This window comes from Lethenteron reissneri, chromosome 11 (assembly GCF_015708825.2).
Source record: "Lethenteron reissneri isolate LAM-NWPU_2019-01 chromosome 11, ASM1570882v1, whole genome shotgun sequence".
NCBI lineage: Eukaryota > Metazoa > Chordata > Hyperoartia > Petromyzontiformes > Petromyzontidae > Lethenteron > Lethenteron reissneri.
In genome coordinates, this window is record NC_083789.1 from 11,585,264 (window position 1) to 11,602,976 (window position 17,713).

Below are 17,713 nucleotides of genomic sequence, written 5' to 3' on the forward strand. Positions count from 1 at the left end.
GCGCGCACACACGAGTTCCACTCGAAGTCAGAGCGATCTGCGGCGGTTCAAATGAGCGTCGAGGCGTCGGTGCTCATCTCCTGTTTACGGCGACGCAGAGCCGGTGGTGGAAATTCCACATTCCTATGGCCGGGGCCGATAATATCCATCGAGCAACCGCTGTTGACTCTCACGACAAAGCGTTTTATTGCACGCGGAGGGAGGGGTGATGGGCTGAGCGCAAGTTCAGTCGTCTGATATAGGATTGCTGATTTTAAAAATATTAATATAAAAACACACTTAAATTTCTATTTAAAGCTTTCGTGACTGCAGGGATTCATCTTCTTGGTTCTTTCGGTAAAGTCACGTAGAATGGAAATAAAAAAATAATAATAATAATAAAACATAATAAAATAATTCTCACGACGTTACAGCCACAACGCAAGCAGCCGTCCTCAGGTGAAGAACAGGTCTGCCAGACCGCTGTCTTTCTGACAGACCTGATCTTCACCTGAAGACGGCTGCTTGCGTTGTGGCCAAAACGTCGTGAGAATTATGAAATAATGTTTTATTTTTATCATTTTATTATTTCCATTCTACGTTACTTTACCGAAAGAACCAAGAAAAAAAACACACTTGTAATTCTCAGGTGCATGTCTGATTTCTGTTCTTCTTTCTCCTAATTTATTTAATCTTTCCCCCCCCCCCCCCATGTCATCCCGATAGTAGGATCGGCGTCGTGCCATCAGAGTCTATTCTGGAAATCTTTGTTGAGCAGTGCGGTGAACGGTGGGGTGAGCGGTGCAGTGAGTGGTGTGGTGAGTGGTGTGCAAAGTGGTCAGGTTAGCAGTGCGGTGAGCGGTGCGGCGAGCGATGTGGTGAGTGGTGTGGTGAGTGGTGTGCAAAGCGGTGTGGCGAGCGGTGCGGCGAGACCTACATGGCGGAGATGTCGACGAGGCTGCAGTGGTCCTCCTGGCCCAGCGTGCAGGCCAGCTCCTTGAACTCCTCCATGAGTCGCGCCAGCCCAGCGTCCAGATTAAACACGGCCGGGAACTCCTCGATCCAGAACCTGCCGCCCCGTCATTCAATCGTTCATTCACTCATGCGTTCATTCATTCATTTATTCAATCTCGTGGAAAGAGGGCCCCGTCTTTCTCATGTGGGAGTCAGCTCCCACGCTAGCCCCAGGTCTGGCCATCAGGGGTCGGTCTCGTGTCATCTACCGCCCCCTTGAGTCAATCCACTGCTGGATGAGGGCCTCAACGCGCTGTCGCCGTCAAGTAGGGGTCGTTTGACCATACTTCACCACGCTGATCGCCGCGAGTTGGTGAAGGCGGGCAGGGAGCACAGAAGTACAGTGCAACCACGTCCACAGTTTGGGTTGCATGGCCACACTCGCGCTACCACTGTGGCTTGTGTCTTTCCATGTTTGGCCTTCCCCAGTGCACCGCAATCCCCGATAGCGTTATTTAATCATCTCAGTCCTTCGTTAATCCATCTGGTCACGGTCGGTTATGCTTTTGGTAGCAGCGGTGGCCGTCATCGTCACGCTCCGTTACTTTTTGTCCCCTCACAATCACCGCCGACCGAAATAAAATTCGACAATGAACGTCGCCGGTCTCGCCAACGAAGCGAATGCCGCGCTCGCTGAACGCCAGCGACGCTCAGGCGGCCGATGCCCTCGGCCGTGCTGCTCACCTCACGAAGCGGCAGATGCGCAGGCGCGTCCGGCTTCCCTCGAGCCCCGTCGCCTCCTTATACGTGGGGCCCTCCGAGTCAAGGGCCATCGAAGATCGCGGAGAAAAACCCACCGCGGGAAACGCGCTCCCCATCCGCATCGTCGGAAAAGACGTAACAAATATAAAATATAGAACCCTCCTCGAACACGAGGAATGAGGAGAGCCGTGGTCTGAAATTCTGGACAAAACGTTTAAAATGCAGAGTCTGAGACAGTTTTGCAACAGGCTTGAAACGGCGCTGCCATCCCAAAGAGCCAGCGGAGTGTGGCGAGCGTGGTGGCGCATCCGTGATGGGACTGGGCTCACCGTACAGGCGCCTGATAACAAAACTTTCACACTTCCTTATGCGGCGAACGCAGGTGAAAAAGCCACCATCAGCTCGAGGGGGAGAGTTAAATTGTTGGTGTGCGCGAAGAGAACACGGGACCGCCGCGCGGCGTGGCACATTCCACGTTGCACGCTGGGCTGCATTTCACGAGCTGGGACGAGAGGGGGTGACGAATTCATAACTCCGGTGGGGTGATGGTCTCCGATGACTTCGCGAAAAATAAATCGCCCATCGCGCTTAAATTTGGTTTCGCACTTAATTTGGCCAATTTCCCACCTCTGAGACCCTACGCCGGTTACAGGGCCACACGAAGTGCGTCGAGCGTGGGCGGAGAGGCCAACTGAAGCGAGCTCGGAAGAAGTTCTGTGACATTTTCTGAAGGACGTTCTCCGACACGGGGCGATGTACTGGGCTATAGTTGCCGAGTTCCAAATGGAAGTGTCTTTGTCCATGTATGACGGCACAATTTGAAATATAATTTAAAGAAAATGTTCAATTATTTTACAAAAAAGCAGGGCAGTATGTATGTTGAACTTCTTTCGCACCGTACATAGCCACTCATACACCCACTAATCGAAGATGCGGGGGAAAGGACAACAAACTAAAAACACAAAAGCAGTTCTAAAGAAATGAGTTTTTCGGGAACTCTAAAACGAATCATCGGCCCACGTGAATCGAGACTCAGCGTCACAATTCAATTCCCCCAAGTTGTCCTTCTTAAAGTCGTGCGAGTTTCATTATCACCACCTCGGTCACGTCGGTCACGTCACGGACAACTGGCAGACAATATGGCAATAAGTTATTTAAAAAAAATAAAAACTTTGGCGGGTTACGCAAACGAGACGAGGCTTCGAGGGCACAAAGATTGGGGGGGGGGGGGGTGCGGGGATGAGGGGGGGGGTGAGTCGGGTGGGGATGGGGGGGGGCAGCTCTTTGGAGCGGCAGCGACGAATTATTCACATCGCACAAAAGCCACAGCAGTAGCAGGAGCAGCAGCAGGAGGAGGAGGAGGTTCAACCACAACAACGGCGGCGTCGGCGCGCTCGTTAAACGTCCAATCACCCGCGCTCACGCTCCCCATCGCTCCGGACCCAGACGCTTTGTGTTTTGCTCCGGGCCACCCAATATGTTTCCTCCCCGAGAGATAAGCACGCCAATTATCTGTGGCGGGCACTGGTGGCAGATAGCTTGCTTGTGTGTCACAGCGAGCTTGGCTCTTTGTGGGAGGGACCGGGGGGGGGGGGCGAAGTGGGGGGGGGGCTGCTTGGGTGAGTCTTGTTTTTCTCTTTTATATTCACAGAATGGGGGTAAAAAGAAACCAAAATAATATTTTGTTTCTGCAATAAAGAGGATGCTGATGAGTTTGACCGCATCCTCATTTGCTAATTACGTCAAAGCCGTGAACATCTGCGGGCCCCACGTGCCGGCCACTGCGTGGGCGAATGCCGGCGGCGTGGTCATGTTCACTCCACGGCTAGATGGGGGCCTCGCCTCCCCACCACGGCGGCGGGGGGTGGGGGTGGGGGTGGTGGGGGGTGGCAAAGCTTCGCCACGCCGGGAGAAGCGACACGGGCGCATAGAAATACGGCGTCACACGAGACTGCCATGGCCACAGATGATCCCGAGTGGAGCCACCGCGACGCCTCATGGAGGTGGCCGGCCATACGCGGACTATCTGGGCACAACCTTTGCTTAGCCTCCGTGAGATCGTGAGATTGGGCGCCATCCTAGGCCGCTATGACGACGGGCGGGCGGGTGATTATTTTTCGTGTCATTTTTGTTCCGGCAAAGGGATTGACGTACCTAGCGACCTGGCAGATCTCGCGCTCAAAAGATATCCGCGTGAAACCGTGCCGCGACCACCACCGCCACCACCGTCCACTGTCACAGCGCGAGCCAAAGCCACCTCGCGTGCCGTCACGTGTGCATGTGGCGTGTTGTGTGTTGAACTTCTTTGGCACCGCACGTAGCCAAGCGTGCTAAATCGTAGGTGCGCTCGTGAAACACCGCACACTCTGAGTGCCGCGTTTAACCATATCGCTGACCCCCCGCCCCCCCAACATAGCTAACATTTCCGAGCGATGCCGGTCCGTTGCATGGCGGCACCGTACGCCCCGGTGGTGCCGGGTGAGAGCGAGGGACGGTGGGAGGGGGGGGCGATAAGGATGGGGGGGAGGGGGGGCACACATAGAGGAGGATATTGCTCGAGCAGCTTGCATGCCAGGTCGGCCGACGAGATGAACCAGCGATGCATGAGCAGCAGCATCCGTGGCACGGGGCTGTCTCCTGTGGGCTCGCCCGCTTCGTCTGGGGGGGGGGGGGCGGGGGGGGGGGTAAAGGGAATGGGGAGGGGGGGGCACGAGGGGGGGGGGGGTGGAGAGGAGAGAAGGGTTATGGGGGAAGGGAAGAGGAAGGAAGAGGCAGAGTTCCTCTGTCAGAGTTGCTGTCAAACTCGCGTACAGTACGGGCGGGTGGCGCAAGCGGGCGGCCGAGCGTAGCGGCGCTCTCTCTCTCATCACGAGGTGGGGGGGGGGGGGAGTTGGGGGGGGGCGTTGGGGGGGGGCAGCACCACCTGGGCCGAGCCGGGCGGCACAACGACGGTGCCAAGCGAGCACCGCCTGTTCCCGTCAGGGATCGAGTCAAGGGCCACGGGGTCTCCAGTTACGCAATCTGATTGGCGACCTGCATTTCGAACGATCGCTTTTTGTTGTTGTTTTGAAGACCCGTAAATCCAGCACTGTCGAGGCAGCGAGGGTTGGTAGATCACCGCGGAGATGTTCTAAAGCGTGGGCGTCGTGGAGGAGATGTACTCCTGGTTCGCCAGGAGAAGGCGGTACAGCAAGTGGACTAATCACCAGCTGTGTCCATCTGTACAGGGATAGAGCGTTGCCCCCTCGCGCAAGGCGCTCCGGTTTTCTTGCCGTGTAATAAACACGGCTCGTCATTAATTGGCTGAAAAAAAATCCTTAAGTAAAAACCCAATGTAGCAACAGCGGGACCCTCCTGATAAAGAGTCATTCGACTGAGTGTGCCTCTCCCCGACAAATGTAACAATAAAGTATTGTTGTTAAGGATTCCTCTTCTATTGGAGATGGCTGGGTAGCGCAGAAGTCTCATCGCTGAGCTGGCACCACTGAGGATTCAGCCTGCGACGTACAGAGACACAAAGAGTTACTTAGAGACCCGCACACCCGCCTAGAGACCCACAGAGTTCGCATACACTTAGTTGTGATTAAACCGTGTTGTCATCGCATTCACATTGGTATATATGGCTACGTCTCAGCTCTGAGAATTATAATTAACGTTTGATTGTTGCATCAAGAACATTACTTTCATGTGGCATGATGGGTGGGGAAGTAGTGTCCACTACTGTGTGTGGACCAGGGCTCACTGGACGGGAATTCTCAGAGGTAGCTCTGCTACGTCCGCTTCCACGGACCGCTCTCTCACACGAAGTGGATGGCACTGCCCTGTGAGCGATCCAAACGGATATTCCGCCCTCACGGCAAACGACGCCGCCAGTGGCACGCTCGGGATAAACTTGGCTACAAAAAAAACAACGGCCTAAAAAAAAAAAACACCACTCCAGTGACGAAAATAATCCGTCTATTAATAAACTCCGCCGACCATCTTGAAGCGTGACCTTCACGAGGTCGTTAATTAGCAACGCTGGACGCCAACGCCAGAGCTCCTCGCGGTGTAAATCAATGGTTTGTTTCTCTCTCTCTCTCTCTCCTCCCCCTTTCTCTGTCTCCCTGTGTGTGGAAGAGAGCGGCGTCCATGAAGGGCCGCGGCTAATGACGCACGGCGCGCGCGGCGGAGAGACGCGATACCCACGAGCTGCCAACCCTCGGTGCAACCGATGCCACCACCGACCCCCCCCCCCCCCCACGATGGAGAGTTCGGTGGGACTCATCACAAAGGGCGCTGAAACCGCACTCCGCGTGGCACTGCTCGTCACCCGACCGCTTCATTGCCGGGTGCCTGCACGGCCGCCCTGTGCTTGGGCCCTGCGCGGGTGGGCACAGGCATCTCGGAATAGATTCGTGGGACGGAACAATCGAGCAGCGTTGCGCTGAATCGCGCGGTAAGAACGCCCTGTGGGTGACGTTCTTGCGTTCTAGTGTTTTTCCGTCTTGCGTTTTGTTGTTTTTGTGCCGTTGTTGATGGCTGGGATTTATTTTATGGTCCCCCCCCCCACCTATTAAGCCAGGCACTGTCGTTTTCTAATTGTGTTTGTCCTTTTTACTAATTTTAGACCCGTTCGTGCGATCGGCGAGACTTCCGCCCGGACCTCTCGCGGCGGCGGCGGCAGCAGCAGGAGGAGCGCGACACTTTAAAGTTGGGCAACGGCCCGCGGAAGCGGATGTCGCTGGGCTACTTTCGAAAACAGGCCGCCCTGTCTTACAGAGAGCGTTAATGTTCCTGGGCGCGACAGGACAGTCAAGTCCGACAGCGTTGTACTTCTCAAGATCTGGAATTCACAACCACGTGCATTGCGGGTAGCTGCGGCCACTAACCCAGCTGACCACTTTGAAGCTTTGCATTGTTAAAGGTGGCACCCACACACGTATGTAATGTGTGTGTGTGTGTTGAACTTAATTCGTACCGTACATAGACAAACGCGCTAATCAGAGGTGCGGGAGGAAGCACAACAAACTAAAACACAAAAAGCAGTTCTAGGGAAATTCGTTTTCTTGCTAGATTTAAAAGCGCAAAGCTCCAGTAGCTTCCGAACAAACATCTCTGTGGCTCGTGGAAAGCCAGCACTCACCCCAGGATACCTCGTAATCAGCAGCCATGTTCCATCCACTGCTAGACGAAGGCGTCCCTAAGCTGTTGCCATCTGTCACGGGTCCTGCATTGCATCAATCCACGGAGATTCCCGTTTCTCCTTGAGCTGCCACTCCTCCTTTATTCTCGACCACCAGCCATCGTCACTTCCAGCGGTGACACGTCCTGCCCAAGCCCAAGATGTATCTAACTTCTTGCACGCGTTCTCTCATCCACGCGTTCCTCTTTCTGCCGCTCGGTGGGATTACCAGCCTGAACCTCTCCACGCTTCTTTGCGCCCTTTCCTGTCGTGTTGTGTTCTCAGTCATGTCAGGTGGATAGACACCGATTACGAACACCACTCCCCAGGTACATTCGCAACTCTCAGAGAGAGAGAGAAAATGATTCAGATGTGTGGAAATTCAGCCAGAATCGGCACCAACAATTGCCGAAGCTCTGTGGTCCTGCATTGGAATCTTTGGCCAACTCCACTGGTGAGTGTCCTGCTCAAGTGGGACAAAACCGGAGTGCCCAGAGAAAAGAAAACCCTCTCATGCAAGGAAAGGGGGATGACACTCAATGTCACCACACAGATGGAAATGAACCCATTTGCTCTCCTGCCATCGCACCCTGACAAACCGAGGAGATTGCCACATCGACGCCCACGGGCAGGGGAGGGAGTTCCACAAATGTGTGGTGATACACGCTGAACTTCGTTCGCACCGTACGTAGCCAACCGTGCTAATCGGAGGTGCGGGGGGGGGGTGGCAGAACCACGAAGTGAACAACCCTCGCTGCCTCCACACAGTGCCGGGTTACAGGGCACGTGCGGCGTAGCCCCCCCCCCCCCGCCCCCCCCCCCCCCCGGCGAGGCGAGTGAACGGCGCCAGTGACGAGGAGGACACCTCGCTGACGAGGAGGGCCAGAAGACGCCACCGACGCCAGCGTCTCGGCCCGTTAATTTACACGGCGGCTTCCTGGGGGACGGATGAAAGCGGAGAGCGTGGAGGAGAGGACCCCCCCCCCCCCCCCCCCGAGACGCAGCGGAAATCTGCGGCCCGGCGCCGCTCAGAAGCCCTCCGCGTGCCGCGGGGCGCGGCGGCGGGATCTGGGCACAAAGCTGCGTCGGGGGGACGCACATCGACACGCACACACACACACGCGCCCGGATTCCTCATATAGCCCACACATGCTGCAGGGGCACGTGCTGTTGGTGAGCGCCTCCCAAGGCCGGCACAGCCACACCGGGCCGTGACCTCTCCCGGCCACCTTTGCCTTCACACCGCTGATGTTTTCAAACAGTACCAGGTATTCGTTTAAGGCTGAGTCGACCTAGGGGAGGCCCAGAACCGGTTCAGATATTCGCCACTAATTGTGGCTGGGTTCGTTGCGCAGTGTGTACAAACCACGACCTTAACAGGCTGTTGGGATGAATGCTGTTAGCGAGCACCTATTATGGCCGCCATAGCACATGAGGGGGTGAGTGACCAGCACCACACCTGGCCACCTTTTTTGCCCAGTGCTGATGTTTACACGATGCACCAGATACTTATTTAAGGCTCAGCCAACCTTGGGTTGAGGCCCAGGGCCAGTTGGAATATGTTGGCCATGACCGGGAATCTGATCCGCTGAGCACTGCACCACCGCTCCCCGCACTCTCAAAAACGCACCCACACACACACGCAACAACAATAGCAGCGGCCATTCACCAGCAAGCGACGGTGATGTCACCGCGGCACCTGCACAAAGGGTGAGGTGACATTTTCAGGATGTCACGTGAAGTGGCAAGAGGTCAACGAACAGGCCCAGGTGTTACGGGTCAGGCGACTGAGATGACACGCACGCACGCGCACGCACGCGCGGTGCGTCGCTGCACAGCTGCGGCCGCTTCCTGCGGAACCAAGGCCACCGCTGAGCGCCACAAATAGACGCCGGCCGGTGGTGGCGGCGGCAGTGGCGGTGGTGGCTGCGATCTGATGGTGCGACGAGCGGCACACGTGTGGTGGCCCTGCGCCAGGGCCATCCCCACGGCCAGAGTTTTGTTTTAAAAGCTTTTTAAAAAAAGCAGCACAACGCAAAGGCGTCATCTTTATCGTCCTTATCGTCATCATCGTCGCGGCCATGTTCAATACACTGCTGGATGAAGGGCTTCCCCAAGCTGTCGGCAACTTCCGCGACGTTTCAAGGTCCACGTTGATTTTGTCGAACGAGGCGAGAACTCGGGAGACCGGGAGAGAGGAGTCATTGGCAAGAGCGACCTGGGCCACCGGCAATCGTAACAATCCACCGAGCGCTTGCGCACGAGCCAATTCTGTTGCTCCGTCTCCATGGTGGATGTTCCTTGGGCGAGCCGCCACTGTTGCCGATATTCTCGCCCACAAGCCATCGCCCCTTGCAGCGACGTGTCCCGGAGAAGACCCACATTGCACTTGCATCGAGGCTGAGCAACAGGCACCAAAGACCCAAGACCCCGAGCGGCTGGCGTAAAAAGGCGTGGCAGATACGAGATAACACGATCAAACTCACGGCGTTGAACGGTGGCAACAACGCCTGGGTAAAAAATACATTTTCAAAAATGATCGCACGAGAAAGGAGACGTCGGCCTAATTGAGGGCGCTCTGTCGGAAATTCGAAGCCGGGATCGATGGGATCCGTGACCGTTCGCACGTTTGAAGGACAAAAGCGAACAACCGTCGTGTCCGTTCGTTTCGTTTAAACAAAACGGGCATTGTAATTTCGTGCTCGAGAGATTTAGCCGATAGAAAAAAAAGGGACCGTCCTCCTGCAGAGTTCCGAACGAGACGCTGAAGAGCGCCTCGTAAACCGGCGCACGTAGAGGTGACGCGGACGGAGAGGGTCAGCGCCAATTCGGAACTTGGCCCCTCGATCGTTCGCTCGCTCCGAGCCGAACGACCTCATCGAGAGCGGTGAAACAAACCGTGGATGTGAGGGCATCGTGGATGTAAGGACACGGTGGAACAAAATTACTAGAAAGTTGGCACAGAGCCCACGCGAAACGTCGTCTCTCGCGCACTCGAGGCCGGGGGAATATTTAACGAAATTACAGCAAAACGTGACGACCCTCCCCCTTCCATGCACCCGACTCCGTCGCTATGGGCAACGAACGCATCAAACAAAGAGGCGCAACGGGGCGCGAGCAGAAGCCAAGTTCGCTTGTGTCTGCTGCTGCTGCGGCTGCTGCCCTCCATGTTGGTGCCGCCCCCTCTCCGAGTCGCCAGCTGCTGCCCTCTGCGTGTGTTTGTGTGCCCGGTACGTGTGAGCCAGCGGCTGCTACTCTCTCTCCCTCTGGGTGACTCGCTGGTTACTTCTGCACGGCCTCCCAGGGTGCTGCCATCTCCCATCGAGTCACTGGGTGCTGCACCCTCTCTGCGGACAGCCCAAATGGGGAAACAGTTAAAGCCTCCGGGCATGAGGAGGGACAGAGGAGGGGGTGTGGGGGCGGATAATGGGGGGGGGGGGGGGGGGCTTCTGCTGTACACGCGGGGAGTGACCGCGAGGGATCAGCTGCACTCCCATCACATGCCGCGTCACATGGCCGCAACGCCGCCCAGCGCGCGTCCCGAGCCGCTCGCTCTCCGCGGCTGCGACGCGAGCAGCGGCGCTGGCACGGGCCCTGGAGGAGGGGGGGGGGCACTATCCCACGCCCCCCCACCACTCTTTGTAGCCTGGGTCCCCTCTGGCCCACGGGCATCGGTGCAGCTGCACCAACTGCGTACTCGATGGCTATGACGCTGCTGGGTTTCCCTTTGGCGTGAACCTGGGCCGGTGAAGGTGGGTGGATTCGTAGAGCGGTGCACGAACCACTGAACCACCACTCCACCCACCAAAATGTTACTGGGGCACTCGCCACCATCACCACCGCCATGACTAAACCACACCGCACGATGGATATGAAACCCAGCAGAGCTGGACGGATTGATGTTGATCAAAGTGCCACGAGAAGAGGTAAAATGATGATGATGATGGCGATGATGATTTTGATGATTATGAAGACGAAAACAATGATACAAAAGCATTGGGGCAGCACTGCCACGCTCGTCCACTTCGACCTAGAGCTCACACAATTGTAACCATTGCGATTCACAATCGATACTTGGGTTTGGCCACGTAATGATGTGGCCAAGTGTGTCGCTAAGACCCGTCCACCACTCGACACGGCCTAACAAAATGCTCAATGTGTCACGTGCGCAAGTGCGGAAAGCGCTGAGTGTGATTGCACCGGCTCTCCGCGGGTGGAAGAACGGCCACCTCAACCAAACCCAGCCGCACTTCGATCGGCGACCTTTCGCCTGAAATTGCCGCCCTAGGCACCTCCAGGACAATCCAGCGAGTCAGAATGAGATCCGCAGAATCTCAACGACGCGGATTTGTCCGGGTCACCAACGCGCGTCCGAAACCCAAACCCCCCCCCCCAAAAACATCATCACGCGCGACGACGCCGCCGCTCACCGAACGCGCCGATGCAGGTGTGGAGCAGCTCGTCGATGGAGGCCGCCTTGCAGACGACCGCGTCGGCCTTCGCGGCCTGCACCGCCGACATGGCCCCGCTGGCCGCGGAGCCGAGGCCCCTCAGGAGGACGTCGCGGCAGGACTTGTGCCGCACCAGGAAGGCCGCTCCGGCCGCGACGCAGCCGCCGCCGCCACCGCACTTAGGCGCTGGCCGGAGGTCGCTGGCACGCCGGCATGGCTTCCTGGTTTTCCTGCTGCTGCCAGGAATGAGAGGACAGAAAAGGGGGGGGGGGCATGAGTGAACTACTGCCAAGTCCACGCAGAGGAGGCCCAGGACAGGCTCGGGTAATCGTCGCCGATGTTGGCCGTGAGCGAGAATGGAATTCCGGGTTCGTAGCGGTGGTGCGCTAACCACGTCAATACCGCACCCCAAAGACTAAATATTTTCCCCGTATAGCGTTAACCGAATGTTGGGGAAAGTATCTGCTAGCGAACACCTATGAAGGCCAGCACGGCGCACAAAGGGGTGGGTGGGCAGCACCACTCCCGGCCGCCTTTGTATCCCCAGTGCCGCTGTCTACACACCGCACCAGGTGCTTATTTAAGGCTGAGTCGGTTTCGGGGAGGCCCAGGACCGATTCAAATATTTGCCACTGTAAATTTGTTGGGAGCGGTAACGGCGCGGTGTGTTAACCGCAACATTACCGTAGCACACACACACACTCGCTCGCGCACACACACACATTCGCACAAACACACACACTCACGCACACACACACACGCGCGCACAAACACACACTCGCGCAAACACACACACACGCGCGCGCGCACACACACACACACGCACAAACACACACACTCGCACACACACACTTGCGCGCGCACACACACACTCGCACACACACACTTGCGCGCGCACACACACACACTCGCGCACACACACACACTCGCGCACACACACTCGCTCGCGCACACACACACACACTCGCTCGCGCACACTCGCTCGCGCACACACACTCGCGCGCGCACACACACACTCGCGCACACACACACACTCGCGGACACACACTCGCTCGCGCACACACACACACTCGCGCACACACACACACGCGCGCACACACACTCGCTCGCGCACACACACACGCGCGCGCACACACACACACTCGCGCACACACACACACTCGCGCACACACACTCGCTCGCGCACACACACACACTCGCTCGCGCACACTCGCTCGCGCACACACACTCGCGCGCGCACACACACACACTCGCGCACACACACACTCGCACACACACACTCGCGCGCGCACACACACACACTCGCGCACACACACACACGCGCGCACACACACTCGCTCGCGCACACACACTCGCTCGCGCACACACACACACTCGCTCGCGCACACTCGCTCGCGCACACACACACACGCTCGCGCACATCTGACCGGCGTCTCGTGACCTCTCGGCGCTCTGCACAAGGGGCCTGCCTGTGACCACGAGCGGCGCGGACGCCTTGGAGGCGCGTGTGAATGCGGCGCACGGAGGGCTTTTTCATGCCCTATCGCCCCCCCCCCCCCCCGAATCGCTTCTCCCCGTTGCCCGCGTGCCGACAAAACCCAGTTCTCGAATAGGCCACAACCAAAGCCCCCTGAGTGTCGCCGCCCGCCTTGGTCACGGCGTTTTATAAACGGCGGCAGCTGCCCCCGGTGAGAAAAGCCATTAAGGGGTGCCGCAGATGAGGAGGAGGGAAACCACCCCCCCTCCCCCCCCCCTCACGGAACTCATCAGGTAAAGACGGTGCAGCGGATGCCGGGAGGGAGATTGCTTCCGAGCATCTCCGTGATGAAGTGGGACGGGGAGGGGGGGGGAGGTGTTTTGGGTTTGTTTTTCAATCTGAAAGGCATCGAGCAACAAGCGCCACGGGGAGAGAGGAAAATACTCGGGCGTCTCGCTCCACGACGGAGCACGTGCGCCGACGTGCGTGTCACGCGGCACTCGCGCGCGCGTGTGTGTGTGCGTGTGTGTGCGCGTGTGTGCGTGTGTGTGTGCGTGTGTGTGTGTGTGCGTGTGTGCGTGTGCGTGCGTCATCGACCCGTGGCACCTGGGTCTGCCCCGTGACCTGCCAGCGGGCGTTCGACACTCCACGTGACCTCAAGGTGCACCTAGCCTGGCACAAGCGTCGTGGTGATGTCACCGCCATTTAGTGGCGAATGGCGGTTGTTGTTGTGCGCGTGTGTGTGCGTGTGTAATGTGGGGAGTGGTTGTGTCGCGGTTCGCGCGTTGCGCTACGAACCCGGCGACCCGAGTTCGATTGCCGCTCACGGCCACCAACACCGGTGACGATTATCTGAGCCGGTCCTGGGTCTCCCTTAGGTCGACTCAGCCTCACATTAGTACCTGGAGCGGTGTTCAGGCTAAACACCGGACGTGGTGCTGGCCACCCACCCCCACGTGTGCCGTGTCGGCCTTCATAGGTGCTCGATAACAGCACTTGCCCTAGCAGTCTGTTAAGGCTACACGGGGGATCTTTATATTTTCTTTGTAAGGCCCCCTTGTCAATCCACTGCTGGATGAGGGCCCCCCCATGCCGTGTAGGTCGTGGGGCGGTTGTTTCACCATACTTCACCGCCGATCTCTGTCCCTCCACATCATAATGAACACGAGTAATGTTTTACACATCCCATCAGCGGCACGGCCCTTCTTCTGGGAGTGCATCATTTCCGCAGCATTTGTTCAACGCAAGCACACAAAAAAACTCGGGACCGCTTCTGATATTCAGCGTCTCAGCGGCGGTTGCGTGATGTGGGGTTTGGCGAAGGCGGCGAGCGCAGGCGTGAGACCGCAGAAGTGCAGTACAACGACGGATGTTGCCGCACTGGCCCCCGACGTCCCCACCGCGTAGCCCCGCAGCCACTGTTGGTGTGCGGTGTTCCCCCACCCGATCACGATCCAGCCTCTGAGATGCATGTTGGACTTCTTCCGCACCGTACGTAGCCAACGGTGCTAATCGGCGATTGCGGCGATCGTCGGCAAATCACAGGGGGCCGAATAAAAGCCGAACGTCCGCGAGGCAGGGACTTCGGGGAACCGTCGGTCAACAAAGATTACGTCTCAAGATGCGAAGCGTCGAACAAGTGCGTGCGCTTGTCGTGTGGAACACCGGCGTTACACGCGAGGCTTCGTGGGGCGGAGAAGCGAGAAGCTCACCCGCACACGCGCACGCACGCACGCGCACGCACGCGGAATCACGTGCGTGCGCGTGCGTGCGTGAGTGAGTGCGCGTACGTTGAGACGACGCTTGCTGCGCTGAAGCCTGCGTGAGCGTCACATGGTTTCGTTTTTTTTTTGTGCACGTAACGCGTCGGTTGCGTGGTCGAGATAACGCGTCGCTGTGGATACACGGGCGTGGGTCCCATGACAGTGCCCGTGTTTGTTTCGCCAATGAATGGGCCCGTTCGGGTTTGGCAGTGATTCCCCTCCCCTTTCCCCCCCCCTCCCTCATCCCGACAATGCCGTCGAGGGGTCGGTAATCGGGGCAGGGCTTTTGTGTTTTTTTCCCAACCGGGCCGCTTCATCGGAGGAGACAAACCACAAACACGCGCCGATGAGGCACGTGCAAAGATAAAGATCTCCCCCTGTATAGCCTGAATAGAATGTTGGGCAAGTGCCGTTGACGAACAACTATGAAGGCCGGCACGGTGAACGAGGGGGATGGTGGCCAACACCACGGCTGGCCGCCTTTGTCTCTCGATTAGCGATGTTTACACACCGCACCAGGTACTCGTTTGAGACCGAGTCGACTTAGGGGATGCCCAGAACTGGTTCAGATTATCGTCACCGGTGGTGATGGCCGCCGGGTTCGTAGCGCAGCGCGCTAACCACTATGCCACCGCTCCCCATCAGCGAAGAGACACACGCAGAGACACACACACACACACAGTGACACACGCAGGCACAACAATCGCTCTCACAGGAGCACAATGAGAGGTCTCTGTCACCCACCAACTCTCCTTACACATGCAGCCAGGACCCTCCCAATGAAGCCACGCACAGGGCAGATCCCACACCCCCCCACACACCCTCCACCCCCCCCCCTCCGCAGCACAACGTGTCCCTTCTTGAAAGGGAACGTCGCGTTGGCAATATTGCGCACGCGGCTACGTGAGCAGCACCGCGCCACTGCTTCTGCTGCTGCCGCGTGCCGAGCGGCGGCGACATCAACTCCTGCGCCGGTCAGCCGGAGGTCGCTGAGGTCGACGTGGGGGTCGTTAGCACAAAGCCCACCGCAATGTAGCAGTGCAGCATACAGTGAGGGAGCCAGAAATCTTTCCGATTGAGAGGGGGTCAAATACTTATTTTACTCATTAAAATGCAAATCAATTTATAACATTTTTTACATGCGTTTTTCTGGATTTTGTTGTTATTCTGTCTCTCACTGTTCAAATAAACCTACCATTAAAATTATAGACTGATCATTTCTTTGTCAGTGGGCAAACGTACAAAATCAGCAGGGGATCAAATACTTTTTTCCCTCACTGTAGCAGCACGCAGCAGCAGCAGCTTCCCCCACGTGCGCTCCCCCAGTTCTCCGGGTCTGCGGACCCATACCTTTGTTCTAATACGCCGCTATCTACTCAACTATACTCTTTGGATCTTTCGGTAAAGTCACGTAGGTATTTGTTTTCTACCTACGTGACTTTACCGAAAGAACCAAAGAGTATGGATTCCTGCAGTCACTTCAAATCAAGATTTACTCAACTGTTCGTCAATTCGATAAAATGGCTTTTGAGCATTATTTTTTTATTGGATTGCCGTTTTTTGTGTGAGTTGTTAGTTTTCATGATTTATTGTGATGCTGCGCTACTTTTCTTTTGTTTCTACAGTGATTGATTAAACGAAGCTATTTTCTATTCTACTAGGTAAGGCCCACTGAAGCAAATGAAAGCGCAATGAAAGTGGCGAATCATCACGTGGACATTTATAGCAGCCAAACACTCGAAACGCACGATTCTAAATGTTGAGGGGGAAAAATGGAGGATTCGGAAAAAGATCCACGCGACCACGGGGAGAGAGACACGTACACTCCAAATATATATAGGCATCAGGGTCGGGATCGAACCCACGACCTCCTGTATACCAGGCAAGGTAGTTAACATCTCACCACTGTGGCACCCATTCGTATATATGTGCTTTGAGATCCCTGATGCAAGGCGCTTCATACATAGAATATGTTTTTATTATTATTGGTTTGTATTTCAGAAATAATGCTTAACAGGTCAACCATAGCGAATGTTTCATCTCTCTATGGAAATCCTGACCCAAACCCAAATAGCAGACCGCATCATTGAACCACGGTTAAATTCAACAGAGGACATTGAAGACGTTGACTCCTCCGAGTTCGTGCGTTGGGCCCCAGAGCTGGTCACGGACTCGACCACCGCTTTGTGAAAGCAGAAGCAGCGGCAGCAGCGGCTCCGTGTCGCTCCACTGCTGGATGGTGAGGACCTCCCCAGTCCAAGGTGGGCACGGGGGAGGGCGGAGTGTGGTTGAAAGATCGTGAGGCCGGTCAGTGCGGGCTGAGCGAAGCGAAAGAGGCCACGGACCCACCGGTTCCGGCATCACTCGCCATCGATGTTAGCCGCGGCACCGAGAATCAATCGAACTTTTGGGTCGCCGGGTTCACGGCGCAACGAGCGATCCGCTGCACCACCGCCGGCCCACCCCCTCCATCCCCCCCCCCACCCGGTCTATCGTTCTCCCGCCTCGCTGCAATCAATGGGGTTCCCATTGCGCTGCGGTTCTCACTGTAACGGATGGATTTTAATTTAGCGGCTCCCATGAGCGAGCCCTGTTGAAGCGCAGGGCAGGGGTCACGACGCTCACGAACACGAACGGCGGATTTTACTCCTCGGCGGGCTCGCGTTGTCCGAAGGGCATCGCTCATTTTGCCCGACGACTCTCTCTCTCTCGTCTCTCTCCTTTTCTTTCTATCCGAGCCGCCCGTTCACCTCCCTCCGACCTCTCCCCCCGCCCCGCCTGCCGACCGCCCCCCTAGCATCTCCTACGGGCTCGTTAAACAAATGCTGCTGGGTTGCCAGATGTCACTGGCAAGAGCACTCCCTTTAAACAATAGGGGGGGGCGAGGCGATGTGCCCCGTTTAACGCGAAAAAAAGGCAATATCGCGGGTTATCTTCATTGTAAATAACGTCGCGAATTTATTTTCCCAATTAAATGTTTTTGGCTCGGATTGCGTACATAAAAAAATGTGTGTCGTACACCCTCCTCCACGCAATGCTGATAAGAGTTCTCACGTGACAAACAAAACGTGCCAGTTTATTAATTCTCTTTTTACCGCTTCCACCAGCGCCGCCTCCGATGCGGCTGGCGCAGGAGGAACAGCGGTACCGCGGTCCTCGGCGT

General features: G+C 56.8%; 1 protein-coding gene across 6 annotated transcripts in view; it reads right to left on the minus strand.

Moving 5' to 3' along the window:
* LOC133341462 (ras guanyl-releasing protein 3-like) overlaps window positions 1-17,713 on the minus strand; it is a 96,668-nt gene that overhangs the window by 24,181 nt on the left and 54,774 nt on the right. For 5 of the 6 annotated variants that reach the window (XM_061550116.1, XM_061550118.1, XM_061550115.1 and 2 more), the window contains exons 2-5: window positions 11,290-11,546; window positions 4,248-4,353; window positions 1,678-1,740; window positions 917-1,048 (exon numbers count right to left, since the gene is read on the minus strand). In XM_061550116.1, coding sequence (XP_061406100.1) covers window positions 917-1,048; window positions 1,678-1,740; window positions 4,248-4,353; window positions 11,290-11,546 — 558 coding nt within the window. The remainder of the gene's footprint in view (window positions 1-916; window positions 1,049-1,677; window positions 1,741-4,247; window positions 4,354-11,289; window positions 11,547-17,713) is intronic. The other variant, XM_061550119.1, reaches the window with a different exon arrangement.